The following is a 13,229-nucleotide window of genomic DNA, read 5'->3' as shown; positions in this document are numbered from 1 at the left end:
ACCGAAATAGTCTCCATGATTCGTCGCATCTCACTCAGATGATCGGGCAGATTTCCCTTCGGCTCAAGTCGAAGACGACTCAACTTCACTTTCTCCTCAGCAAACTTCAAGTAGGTCTTCCCCATAAAGCGCCGTTTCAGGCGCTCCATCACTCGATACGGAGTCTGCTCATACTTCACTGTCTTCATTATCTGGTTCGTCATGGACTCGTACAGGATCTCCTTGGTTCGAGCCGTCTTGATCACCCAGTCGTTGTGCTCCGATTCCTTATTCTTCTCTGATGGTTCTTTGACATATTCGACGCAGTATTTCCAAAGTTGTTTGCGCATCAACTTCAGTTTGACTCGCTCTTGCCACATCTCAAAGTCGTTGCCGTCGAACAGCGGGATGGCCTTCGTCTCGTGCTTCGACTCCTTCACTTCTTTCTTTGCTTCAGCCATCGCTCCTTAGTTGTAGTGCTTCAACAGCGAGAGCGTTGGGCTCATAACCAGAAGAGCAATGGTTCTTCTCGACAAGAAGAAGAAGACGAAGAAGTCACTTGTTGGTCACTCGATGTATTTCAAGAATGAATTCTTTCTCCCTGTTTCTCTGTTGGTTTTGTCACACAGCTACTGTAAGTACCAACTGCCACATCATAATTAACGATCAGTACACAACCTCAACATTATGTGCTATGAAGTTGAATCGTATGGGCACAGCGGGGTGGGCATGAAAAAGATACACACATTTTCTCACCGCTGTGACAATAATCAACATCTAATTTAACAAACTAGGCATCCGTAACCTTGTGGTCTCATTTCGAAATTTATATTGAATGGAGTCGAGCGGGATACCTCCTCCGTAGTAGCCAATCACGTTGGCGATAGCTGCTGACTTCTGCTTGCCTGCGCCACTGAAGATTCCTTGCATGATAGCGTTGAGACCGCCTGCGATCTCAAGGGGCGGCCACATGACCATGATCTTCGAAGAGAGGTCGATACTCCTATCGTCATTAAGGAACAGGCGTGGGATGGCGTCACTAAGACTGAACAGCAGCACATCGAACAACACAGAAACCCCCCAAAGTGATTACGAGGAAGCCATCTTCGCATCTTCGCCTTCTTCGGTTGATCAGCACCCAGACAATTGCCCACACGAATACCAGCAGCGACTGCGATGCCGTAGAACGCAGTGTAAAGAATAATGTTAACGTTCATCAGCACAGCATGCGTTGACAGGGCGACGACGCTGTCGGGTAGGTTACCAGGATTTTCGAAGGCCCAAACTTCGACAGCCTCCATAACCATACCCGGACAACCGATTTGCACGAAGAGGTTCACATAGTTCATAGCGGCCTTGATATTCACCAGTCTCGAAGCTGGTGAGGCCGCCACATGAAGTACGGTACGAGCAGGAGCGTGAGTGTGATATTGCCGAGCGATCGAGCAACAGCAATGCCGGTGAATCCCATCGACGTGTGGTACGCAAGCCCATAACCAGCACCGAGGTTGCCGAGATTTCCGATGGCTGCGATGACGACTAGCGGTTTGACGACATTTTGACACTGCATCACCTTCCGCACGAGCTCGTAAAGGAACAGGAACGGGAGTCCAGGAAGCATCAGACGTGAAAAGTCGCGAGTCAAGTTGGTAACGTCCGTATGCTGACCAAGCAAATTGAGGATAGGTTCAGTGAACGAGTTAACCACGAGTATAGGAATGAGAGCGACAAAGAGAACTCCCCCCCCCCCCGTCTGGAAGTAGATTCCGATCTTGTCGATCCGTTTGGCGCCATAGGCTTGAGAGCAAAGCGTATCTAGTGTGAATGCAAGACCCAATCCAAATGATTGGGCGGTGACGTACATCACGGTCATTAATAAGCGCTTATTCATGCTTGCAAGGTTTGCGTACAATAACGGAGATCGTCGCGGCATTGACGTAGTGTTGCGCATTCGGTCCTCCCATGTTGCCAGCCAACAGAATAGATACAAAGCCGGGAAGGAATTCGAGTACTGTGGTCCCAGTCGGCGATTGCAACGAACGATATAGTTAGTTCGTAGTCCTAAAGCTCAGTCCTTTGCTTTGGACAGCTTACCACTGGCAAGATTAACTGGAGCAGCTCACGAACTTCTACCATCGGTTTTGGGTCTGGTTCACCTGCATCACTATGGAGTGTTTCAATGGCGACGACAGAGTTTCTGAGCGAATTAGACTCTGAAAGAGACTCATTGGGGCCACTTGCTTCCTTGGGAATCAGTTTCTCGTCCATCTTCGCCTGTTGAGTCCGGTATGTGAGGTGGTAAATTGAGTTGTGGCATCACGTGAAAGGTGAGAATTGCCCAGTCTAGACGTGATCGCTGCCGGCCGGATTCGTCGGCCTTTTCTCCGTACGGATCGTGGACAGCAACAACCCAAGCCACCAACACGACAAGCCGCGACAGGCGGACGTCAGTGCGCAACCAGAGAGCACTTCAGCGTGCATAATATCAACAGCTTCAAGGAGGAGTATTACATGAAGAAGGTGGCTAACCTAGAGCGAGGTCATAGATGAAACAGAAACAGCGAGGGCTTCAAAGCAAAACAGAAAAATTTAATCGTTACTCATTTTGCCCTCAAAAGCAAACACCAACGAAAACAACTACTTCTACTTCGACAACTCACCTCACTTTCCTACACCTCACAAGCAACACAGTCGACGACTTCAAAGTCGACAGCTTGAGCTATTTTATGGCTTTGAAACGCTGCTCTTACCTGACTGGTTTCACGGCATTTCTGTACAAAACAATAGCCTTTATTTGGGAATACAAATAGTAACGACAAGGCATTTTACGTTTGCTTGGTTTTGTAAGTAATTTCTTGGTGATTACTAAATTTTCGTATTGTTGGATTTTTGGTTTCACTGAAATTAGCAATGCTAACCACAACACCAAAGCTGGTTTAGTGCTTCACGAAGTTCCGCGATTCCCAAATATAGAATTGGCGTGGAACCACCAGTTAAAGTGATATTTTTTCCGAAGATAAGATAAATTTACCTTTGTTAAAAATGGATAAAGGATTTATTTTTATCTTAAAGATTTCGATCAAAGATAATACGTACCACCATATGTCAATTTTTGATTGTCGTGTAATTTGGTGATCCAGTGGTGTTCGTGCAGCCTTGTGAACCGCTGACGGCTGCAGCGTGTTCTCCATCTTGGAATAGACCAACCACTTCACTGCAGGGATCGTTCGCCGGACCGTATGTACCAAGCATGTAAGTGCGAGTTGGTCTATGATGTCGATAACGCAAGGACCTCTTAGCACCAATGCGGAAAAGCTTGGCAGCAGTGCGGAAATGCGGACGAAGGGTCTACTTTAATACCGCTTGTGGTCTTTCCAGTCTCTTCTGTCTTCGAGGTTTCTTCAAGCGCCGAAGCACACGCAATACGGCGTCTGGCGATCGACGTGCCATTTGACCATGGCATAAATTTTCCACCGCGAGCGGACTCCTAGAATCCTTCCCTTTCCTTGTCTGCGAGCTTAAAGTAATGAGCACAAGCCAACGCGGCGGAGTGTCGTTGGAGGAATCAGCGATAGCCAAGTATGGGTCTGTTCTAGTCTCTAACCAATCGATTATTACCCGACATTTAATACACAATTTTGGACGAGATGTAAGTCATTGGTTTTGCTTGTATATTTTCCACATAATATATCTGAAGCTCAGCTCTTAACTCACAATAGAAGCAAAGTCGCTATCGAATTCAAATAAAAATGCACGCATACTTTTGGCCGGGAGTGAAATATTGTTCAAAAAAGCACTCTAAAGAATGTGTCCCCGAAGGCTTTTTTTTTGAGCGAGCGCCTCCGTCTTGGATCCAGAATCTGTCCACTATCTTGCGTGTGCTTGCTGTGTCAAGGACACCGCTGTACAATCAGTTACTGAAGTCAATATAATGCTGTATTTATCTCCCCCAAAACAATCTCAGTATTGTATTTCAATATTTTAATTGCATTGCTATTATGTTAGAGAAACATTTTCTGTCCAGTACCTAAACGCATTTCCAATAAAGTACGATTTACTAGTATACTATTTTGACCAATACAAGATTGCAGTCCCGTTTGGCAACATAATTTCTAGAAAAAATGCTAACGGCTCCAAACCGTGATTATTCGTTAAAAAATCGCGATTTTAGCATGAATCCAAGCACCGCCTTAGAATACGGGTACGAAGAATTCAGGATATGCAGTAAAAGCTAGATTCAGTAATAATACTTTGTGAAAGAGGTGGGCTGGTCCTCTCATACACCGTGTTAGTTCCGTTCGACAGCTTTGGTAGGTCCTGTTAAAACAATGGGGCAGCATTGGACTTCCGATCAGAAATGCCTCACCTTTCTGTTCGTTACGTATGCCGTCATCAGAGCATTTATGCAGTTCTTCAATCATGCTTACTGGTTTAGTACAATACCAATGGGTGATTCGTACGATTCGTACTGAGACTCAATAGAAGTACTCCTAGTACATGCTACTGGAGTAGTACTGAAATAATGTAGAATAATCCTACTACTATTGAGCATGCTCTCAAAGCTAGCAACAAGCAAAAGAATCTATGGATGCGATAACGTCGATCTACTTCGAAGTATATTATAATAGTAATTCTCGACTTCTACTGTAAACTAACAACAAAAATCTGACTCTAGTTCTTTAGCTCACATTGAGCTGGGCAGTTAGCTCCAAATGGCCGCCCTGGCGCGAAATGGGTACCCACAACACAAGGGAGCCACCACCCGTACCAGGAAGACCTAAGAGACCCGGACGCCAGCGATCCAGGTACAACGTCTTGCCACCAAGTGTCTTGATGTTCGACTTCCACTGGGCAGATCCACCAGCTTTGAGTTCAACTTCATCGATCTTGTCACCACCGGACATGATATTAACCGTCACATCCTTGGTATCCTTGCTCTTGAAGTTAATAATAACAGCACCGTCACCTTTCTTGGTCCAAGCCAGCGTACTGTTCTTGAAGGCCTTGTGAAGCGCACTCATTCCCAGAGTGGCGGCTTCCTTGCCGTCGTCGACCTCACCCATGAACTGCGTGGGACCGCAGATAGTCTGGAGGTATTCTGAAAAGATAGTCGACAGATCCGTCGGGTCCCAGCCAAACGAAGCAAAGAAGAGAGCGTTGCGAAGCCATGTGTAGGCTTGGTGCTTCGCGGCCATGGATGTACCATTGTCACTCTTGCCGGACTTGATGAGGTCGTTGATCATCACTCCGTAGGTCTTGCGGAGGGTATCGCGAGTCTTGTACGCAGTAGCCAAGCTTGACTCGGAGATCATCTTGGGCATACAGTTGTTGGTCACCGTCGGGATATCGTACATGACGAGGTCCGACTGGCTCATCTTAAGGCGGAGATCACCCTCGCTGATCTTGGGGTTCTTCTGTCTGTGCTCGTCCACCGTCATCCAAACTCGGTTGGTCAACGTCGTGAGTTCCTCACCGCACGTCGAGTTCTGCTTCATACCCGTTTCCAGACTCGAGATCTCCCCCTCTGTAATTTGATCGGCTGCTTCCGTGAAGTTGGCCCTCTTCATGAAAGCTTTGAACTTCTGCCAACTTTCGATAATCTGATCATCGTAGTTGAGCACCAACAGTAGGACGAACTGAGCCGTAGGCATGATCTGGCGCGTTAGCTGGAGACTTGCGGGGGTACTTCTGCCTGAGCACGCGATGATGGTAGCCGGAAGATCAGCGACGACATAGTTCGTCTGGTACAGCAGCAGTAAAAGCTTCTCTTGCGACGTGTTGGGTTCGTTGGTCATCTGGTTACGCGTGAAACGGATTACTGCTCTTACGAAGACCATGAGGTAGTTGGCGCAAGTGACTGCCCAACTCACGTGCTTGCCGTACTTGGCCAATTGACCGAATACACCGAAAGAGGCCATACTCAGCGCACCCATTGCCAAGGCGGAGATCTTGGCAGCGTTTTCGCGACCGCAGTCGTTGTTTTGTTGAATGCACTGCATACCACATTCCACGGGATAGTCCATCGGACACTCGGTCCAACATGTGTTCGTCAGTTCGTTGCGATCATAATTGCTCGGACAGGTTTTCATGAAGTGAGCCTCCCGGTAGCAAGCCGAGTCGGCCGACTGGCTCCAAGGTCCCACCCAGTTACGGTAGTTGGATTTAATGTCGCTAACCGCAGTTGAAGGCGTCGCGATCTCGTCCATGGATGGCATTGCCAAGTCCAAACCAGAAGAACCAGCTAACGACAGAGCGTTCGATGCAGAGTTATCATCATCCGTATCGAGAGAAGAGGCAGAGGACGAAGCTGAAGAAGCAGGCGGCTTGGAAGCCGAACCTGAAGAGGAACCGACATCAGGCAACGAACCAGAGTCCGAGTCCGAGTCTGACCCCTTCCCAGAGTAAATCATAGACCTGACACGATCCATGTAATCGGACCCCATCATGTTTGTCAGGGTCTCTGGAGACAGGGTCTCTGAGTTTGTGTCGGTCGAAGCGGGTGAAGGGGTCGAATCGTCGTCATCGTTCCAAAAGGTCCAGTCGATGGCTTGTGTGCTGGTGGTGCTGGCAATGGCAGTCAAAACGATGAGTGCCAGTCTTGATCGCTTCATCCTGGTGTGGTTGTGACTGGAAGATGCCCGCGAAAGCGTTTGAGGAAGTTACTCAAGCGGGTGTGACTCTGAGGCTGCAAAATGCAGAATGATCCCATGTTGCTGTTTGAACTTGTTAGGCTCCTTTTGGAGTCCTGCTGTCGAGAACCGGGTTGGGCACAAATCGACAGGCGGCAGCACGATTTGCGGAAAAATGGAGATGGGAAGGCTACTGCACACAATCGAGCCGGTCATTGCAACGTTAGGCTAGGATTAAAAAAACAAAAAGGAAGCGGAGCAAGACCAGACACCGGGAGATGGTCGAAATGGTCGCGGCAGTCTCTGTAACCTTGTCAAGGGGATGGATCTTCGGTCTGACTTCTTGACTTGGTTTTCGTAAAAGGATTCCTTTTCAACATTGTCAAGCACTTTTTGTAGTTGACACCACATGGATCGGAACCTCACAATCTGAGGATCTATCGTTTAACCCTTTTCAGTAGAAAAAGAAGGTCACATCTCAAGGCGACAGTGAAACACGGTACAGAAGCTGACGCGTGGGAACGGCGACAACCAAGATGAAAATCCCCATTTCCAGGCAAATGGGCACCACTGGTACCAGGCAATACCCGACGAGACCTTGGCGCCCTTACGGATCTGTGTATCTGCCATTTATATCAAAGGAAGCTAAGATAATGGCGCGGCACAGAAGAAGATACTACTGGATACAAGGTATGTGTCCGAAGTCTGAAGATCACCCTGCAGATCATAGGGACGTTACTAGCGCATTTCTAGTGATGTGTTTTCCAGTGATGCCTGGCTTGTACCATAGGTACTAATAGGCTGTCCCTAGACACTCATAAATGAGTGCTTGGTACAGTCTTCGTGCTCGAAATTACACTTCTGAAGAGTATCATAATCTCCTTGTTTTAAGGGTGAAGAGTTCTTAGAAAGAATTTAGCTATAAGTCGCCACAGTATGATCTTGTAGCCGCTTTGATCAGAGCACTCATGAACAAGACATCCGGACTTGGAGTCCAAGTTAGACCTCTTATGAGTTTTGTGAATTACAGATGCCTCTTTTGCAAGAAATTAGGGAAGGCATCTGCTTCAACAATAGCACTCAATTCTCGCTACATGTAGTTTGTACCATTTAAAAACTTTAAAACAAACAATGGATGAATTCACTTAATTATGTATTTTTCTTAGCCACAAGTTACTAGAACATCTCGAATCCACACTAGCCATCTCAAACTCGATCATGAAGGAAGAATATGTGCCCATTACATATTTGTACCACATGAGTACTCAGTTGACCAATAAGCGCACCGGAAAACTGCACGAGTGCGGTGTCACTGGGGACTCGCGCTATAAAAAGGTCCAAATTATCAAAGTTGATAAAACCCGGAATTATGACCAAATAACATGGAAGGTCTCAGGGAGATGGAGCTGTACAGCAGTACGATACAAGTACCGGTAGATGGCGAATTAACTTATTAATTCACTACTGTACTTCATGAAGTGCATGTAGTTAATCGATCACCTGAGCCTGCCCCACAGATTAAAGGCATTGTGGAGGAAACGTTGTTTTTGATTTTGCCCCATTGATAAAGTTACCCATTCCAGTTTGCCTATTTTTGTTGCTCGCATTTTTGACTGATGAGATTTGATAATCGCCATGTTGGTAATAGTAGATTGCCAGGTTTTGAAATCCTTGTGGTGACCCCCAGGAAGCTCGAGTCTTGCCAACTTACATCAATGTCGCTCAGCTATCTACTTGGGCGAAGGAGGTGTTTACAAGTACACTTGTACATCTCCTCGTCCTTTAGCGGGAAAAGGGTCGGACTACTGCCCTGTTTGAAGCCAAAGCTGCAGTCTCTGACCAAGAAGGGGGCCACGACCCGAATATTGCTTCAACGCAGCATCAAGCTCATCCCTAGCCATCCGCTTCCTAAGAACGCCGCAAAACACAAAGAAGGTCATTCGGGCGGTCCAGCAAAGATCGCAAGCTCAGGTGGCAGGCAGGTAGTGAGCAACAACCAGTCCGCAACGAGAGCACAACACTGCTGTACATTCACTGAGCCATGAAGCCACGAAGAAACTTCTGTGGTGGCTGCAGGCCATTCGTCTCAAAGTCTTGCTGCAGCTCACTCCTTAGCATGGCTCTATCTGCAGCGATTGCTCAATCTCACGTCATGACAATGTGCCACTGGCAAAACAAGCTGCTCCTGCTCAGCTACAATCGACATCAAAATGATCATGGCCGCCAGCTGCCCCAACCAGATGATCCCAGTTGAGATCTGTTCGTCGACTGCGCCACGGTTTTGTTTATCCATATCGCTTGGTTTCTTCTGACGCAGTCGGTGTCGACGTGTTTTCGCGAGCACATTGGCCACAAGGATGTCGATGGAGGTGATGAAAGACGACATATCACTGTCCGGCTCACTAACTGGAGAAATGACCCCGCACCGAACACACTGCGGTCAGACGCTGCCCAGAGGACCTCACGAGAGCTTGAATGCTCGTTGCCGGGGACGCTTCGTGCGTTTGCGTGAAAGAGTCGGATTAGCAGATCGTCCTTGTGGGAGCTTACGACGATTGAGTTGGCTTCGACATAAATGTTTGTGAATTTTGCTAGAGGACATTTGATATATTTGTATTGTCAGTTCGGTGATCGGAAGCACCTTTCAGTTGAAGCGAATATGTTGAAGTGGCCAAAGTCCATACATTGATGCTATCTGCTTCAACGCTTTGCTAACAGTGTACACGTTGTCGTTATTGAAGATTGCGAACTTCAGCCAAGTGCCTCAAACACCGCAAGGCTTGCGGCAAGCGTCCGATAGAAAAATCCATATTAAATGTGTTTAAAAGAGTTAAGGTGTTCGATTCATTCCATGTACCTGTATCTGTCGTTCTGAACTGCAGAGAACAGAAGGCAGGCCATTTAGCGAAACGTCAAGCTATTTGTATGTACATGTAGAAGCGGGAAGAAATTAAAATTTAACACAAGCGTCAACATTCATCCTGCCCATCGTTTTTCCGCTATGAAGCCGTAGACAAACGGGAAATGAACTGCACTTTTACTCATCGAAACGTTGTGGAAGCTGGAGGTGACGGGTCGCTAGAATGCGAATCACCAGCTCTCTCGATTGCTGCGAAGATACATGTTAGATACATGTAGCTGCGCGAACGGTGAGGTCGATCGAGTCACATAGTCATGATGCGGTAATGAAGTGGCTCGAATAATCGGCCATGCAGGTTTGCGCGGTTACTTACATGGCGTAAGGTGTATCAACTTACTGGTCATGTCGTAGAAGTTGTATTAATACCTGTTCTCACTTTATCTGGGGGTTTTGCGTCGAAACATCGCTTGGAACACGGGACGAGAACTATGGATTCCGTAATAAAACTAAAGCGCCATTTTTTTTATCTGGAATTAAGCTCTCACGGATGGAATTGATGCAGCACATTATAAATTGTAATCTTAGCTCAGCATTTAATCATGTTCTAATATCAGTTAGCTCTTTCAGTTAGTGTCTAGTGTAAATTTTACCAATGGGCAAACGCCCTACACTAGTTTCGAATGAATAAGCGTGTGCGGAGCGAATAGACACTTGACAAGTAGCTAATGGACTAAGTTTTTCTATTCAAGAACGATATTTTTTTGTCGGAAATGTAAAAAAATATCATTGTCTGTTTTAAAAGAAATGCTGTCGTTGGAGATCACCTTGAGGGCCATAAATGAATAAAGATTTTACTCTGTGGTGAAATTATGCTGGGAATAGAAGTAGTTCCGGAGATTGTTCAAACGATAAAAAAACGTTGAAAATGAGGTAAATAGTTATAACCGTGATAGTCCTTTTAATTTAAAATGGGGTATTTCAATGCAATATTTCCTCCACACGTGACGCTTTGCCGATATTTCTACGATGATATTGTATGTTATTGTAAGCTTGTGTTTACCGTTCCCATTATACGTAACTCAAATAAAAAATAGTTTTGACGATCCACGCTACAGTTTGACCAGTTGAAGCTTTTTGGTTTCACTACAGTATCATAAAACGATAATATTGCCGACGTCATTTTAATACTAAAAACATGAATCATTTTCCAACGCACCAATGGTTTATGTTCAAATTGAAGACTTCAAACATGGCGGTTGGTTCACTGCAATCTGTGGTATGTAGAACGAAAATCCAGTGATGCTCTCAGATATTTTAGTACTTTATTTGTCTTTCTGTCTACGAGGAGACCGTAAAGACTATTTTTATTATTATTTACGAATTTGCATTAATATGCTTAGCAGTAACTACCGGTAGGGACAGGCATTACCACCTTCACATTCTACCGCATTTCAGTTACTATTATAGTTTTGTGGAGCATTTTCGGGTGCTCTTGCTTTTACCAACTGTAGTCGCATTTTTCTGAAGTACTAATGTCAAAAGCTGGCAGGTTCTACCTATTATTAATTATTCTGGCAACTGGTGGTAGAGGGAGCGAGTAGGAAATCAGTACATGAACGTGTATTGTTTATCGTAGGAATGAAAACGACACTATAGCCATCCTATCGCCCTGATTGGAAAAAGTTCGATCGAGGCAGCCGAACAGGCTGTTCAACAGCAGGTGGTCTACAGCACCGACATACGGATAACGTGACGCAATCCCCATTGGGGATTCCCCAATACAATACTTCATAGGGGACGCAGTAACGCACAACCACATGGTACCCAAAAAAAAGTCTACACGCAAATTTTTTAACCTTAAAAGTGTTAAATTTATGGTCTTATTAAGAACCAGAGCATTCCAGAAAATCTAAAGGGTTAGTCCTTACTAAAATTGCAAACATGATTCTGCAAATGCTGATCCGACGAGTATTTGCCCTACAAGTCAGAGGATCGCATCATGTGATTCACATTCAGGATCTGGGCGGATCGACGCAGGTAACGTCGATTTCGCCTTTCGACTACGGTATGTGTGTATATATGTATGCCACACTCTGTCGAAATAGCTGCGGGACCGATATCATCGTCAACAGTAAGCTCATTCAAATGCAAAGTGCGTGGATGGATTCACACAATTTACCGTTAGCTGGCTTTCGGGAATAAAGAAGCTGAAGTTATAGCATTAACCTACTGACGGGATCGGGTGAATTCTTGCAAAGTCTATTTTACATTCCAGCTATTTAAGAAAGCCAGCGAGGTACTCACAAATACGCGACGTCATAGAATTATGTAATATCGTAGGTATAAATCCAGGCGGCAGTCATAGCTCTGGGAGCCCCCAATTTATTCCTGTCTAAGGGTATTCCTATCTAAATGTACAACAAAAAATGGATCCGAGTTACACTTTACCTTGGAATAGTGCACAAACTTACAGTACTAATGGAGACGATTGATGCAGCTGGTTAGTAGCGTGTCACCCTGTTTTGCTCGACTATTGCCAGTTTTTGACTCGCCACACCACGATACCCTTCCCTCTGGTCCAGCCAGTCTGTCTCACACTCACAATGCTCAACGACTGCTGTACAAATATGCAAGCATCACGCTCACAACCCTGATGTGTGCCAAACAGAGCTAGATTCTTGGCTCACAGAATCTACAATCTTCCTTTGGTTTCCACCACAAGTCATGACCTGGTAGCTATTTAAGCGCAGAAAGTGATGGAGTCACTTCCGGTCTAGCAGTTTGGCAACAAACTGCGGTACGCGGTGCGCCATCCCAAACTCGACAAGTTCCTTGCCAGTTGGGTCTCCTGGTGTAAAGAGAATGGTGTAACCGTCACAAATGGGCGATTAGACTGAAGGCAGAACCCTTCTCTGTGATCATTAAGCTCGAGTCACGTCCAAAGTGGTCAAAAGGATAGGCTTCAACGGTTCGGCAATCGGTTCGGCAATCGGTTCGGCAATCGGTTCGGCAATCGGTTCGGCAATCGTGGAAGCAACCAAGCTCTTGTGCAGTTATGACTGCTCTCATAGTTAAGCACCCCATAATAGGAATATTTGACTTCACATGTATTTCTTTTTACAATCGAGGGTGAGAGGGAACAAGATCTTGGGTTTGTATGCAACTGGTGATCGGGAGCCGCTTATTTATTGCTGATATATCCCTGTAAATACGTGGTGGGCTTTATGCAGACCTCCTTAAAAGCGGCATTTCGCTATAAATAGCGGCAATGCGCCTTAAATAGACCTTTTGGAAGTGCCGCATTTTACCGACCTTTCAGTATAGGAAAACTGCTGACGAAACAGTGCAGAGGCTAAAGCCTAGCGTCTCCAGTAAGCCTCCGTCGCGTAAGACACCCTTCCAGCCTGCTCATGAGCTCCAGTATGGACTAAAAGTCATGGCGAAGGATGCTAGCGGTGTAGTGTGCTCCGTGCGCTGTCAGTTTTGCAAATATTTTGGGAGAGAGGAATCGAAGAACGGCAAGAGACGACGAACCCAAAACCAAAAGTTTTACAAGCCCCCATATCGACCTCAATACTACACAGATCATAACACAACAGCTCATGGTATTAAGTGGGCGCAGTATCAGGCCCTGAGCAGCGACGAGAAATCGGGCATTTTTCTCTGGTCAAATTTCACACAACAATCAGTTATCCTCCCACTACGAAGTCGAGTCTTCTACACTGAGCTTTGACATTCCGGAGCATATAGTGACTGATTTG

The 13,229-nt window shown here is 46.0% G+C and overlaps 7 protein-coding genes across 7 annotated transcripts in view; 1 reads left to right on the top strand and 6 right to left on the bottom strand.

Annotated features, from left to right (window-relative positions):
* Positions 1-440, bottom strand: part of PPTG_16962 (hypothetical protein) — a gene marked incomplete at both ends in the record, with an annotated part of 1,092 nt that extends 652 nt beyond the window's left edge. The window contains one exon of the mRNA XM_008914542.1: positions 3-440. Within this exon, the coding sequence (XP_008912790.1) occupies positions 3-440 (438 nt within the window). The remainder of the gene's footprint in view (positions 1-2) is intronic.
* A 316-nt stretch (positions 441-756) lies between these two features.
* Positions 757-1,328, bottom strand: PPTG_16961 (hypothetical protein; the record flags this gene model as incomplete). Its single annotated transcript, XM_008914541.1, has 2 exons — positions 757-1,024; positions 1,057-1,328. 2 exons carry the CDS (start codon positions 1,326-1,328, stop codon positions 757-759), a joined length of 540 nt encoding a protein of 179 aa, XP_008912789.1.
* Positions 1,329-1,342: 14 nt separating this feature from the next.
* PPTG_16960 (hypothetical protein) lies at positions 1,343-1,870 on the bottom strand (the record flags this gene model as incomplete). Its single annotated transcript, XM_008914540.1, has 1 exon — positions 1,343-1,870. One exon carries the CDS (start codon positions 1,868-1,870, stop codon positions 1,343-1,345), a length of 528 nt encoding a protein of 175 aa, XP_008912788.1.
* A 2,707-nt stretch (positions 1,871-4,577) lies between these two features.
* Positions 4,578-6,668, bottom strand: PPTG_16959 (hypothetical protein). The gene has a single exon (XM_008914539.1). The coding sequence runs from the start codon at positions 6,588-6,590 to the stop codon at positions 4,659-4,661; it is 1,932 nt and encodes a 643-aa protein (XP_008912787.1). The 5' UTR covers positions 6,591-6,668; the 3' UTR covers positions 4,578-4,658.
* A 411-nt stretch (positions 6,669-7,079) lies between these two features.
* PPTG_23978 (hypothetical protein) lies at positions 7,080-7,238 on the bottom strand (the record flags this gene model as incomplete). The annotated part of the gene is made up of 1 exon (XM_008914538.1): positions 7,080-7,238. The coding sequence occupies one exon, from the start codon at positions 7,236-7,238 to the stop codon at positions 7,080-7,082; it is 159 nt and encodes a 52-aa protein (XP_008912786.1).
* A 1,401-nt stretch (positions 7,239-8,639) lies between these two features.
* PPTG_23977 (hypothetical protein) lies at positions 8,640-9,872 on the bottom strand (the record flags this gene model as incomplete). The annotated part of the gene is made up of 4 exons (XM_008914537.1): positions 8,640-8,678; positions 8,758-9,014; positions 9,044-9,199; positions 9,866-9,872. The coding sequence occupies 4 exons, from the start codon at positions 9,870-9,872 to the stop codon at positions 8,640-8,642; spliced, it is 459 nt and encodes a 152-aa protein (XP_008912785.1).
* Positions 9,873-11,421: 1,549 nt separating this feature from the next.
* PPTG_23976 (hypothetical protein) lies at positions 11,422-11,973 on the top strand (the record flags this gene model as incomplete). The annotated part of the gene is made up of 2 exons (XM_008914536.1): positions 11,422-11,533; positions 11,966-11,973. 2 exons carry the CDS (start codon positions 11,422-11,424, stop codon positions 11,971-11,973), a joined length of 120 nt encoding a protein of 39 aa, XP_008912784.1.
* Between the last annotated feature and the right edge of the window lie 1,256 nt (positions 11,974-13,229).

This window comes from Phytophthora parasitica (assembly GCF_000247585.1).
Source record: "Phytophthora parasitica INRA-310 unplaced genomic scaffold supercont2.61, whole genome shotgun sequence".
Classification (NCBI taxonomy): domain Eukaryota; phylum Oomycota; class Peronosporomycetes; order Peronosporales; family Peronosporaceae; genus Phytophthora; species Phytophthora nicotianae.
Note: the sequence above shows the minus strand (reverse complement) of the source record. Positions and strands in the feature narration are given on the sequence as shown.

Excerpts from the sequence above, each read along its gene's own strand:
- PPTG_16959 (XM_008914539.1), bottom strand. The coding sequence starts at position 6,590 with ATGAAGCGATCAAGACTGGCACTCATCGTTTTGACTGCCATTGCCAGC.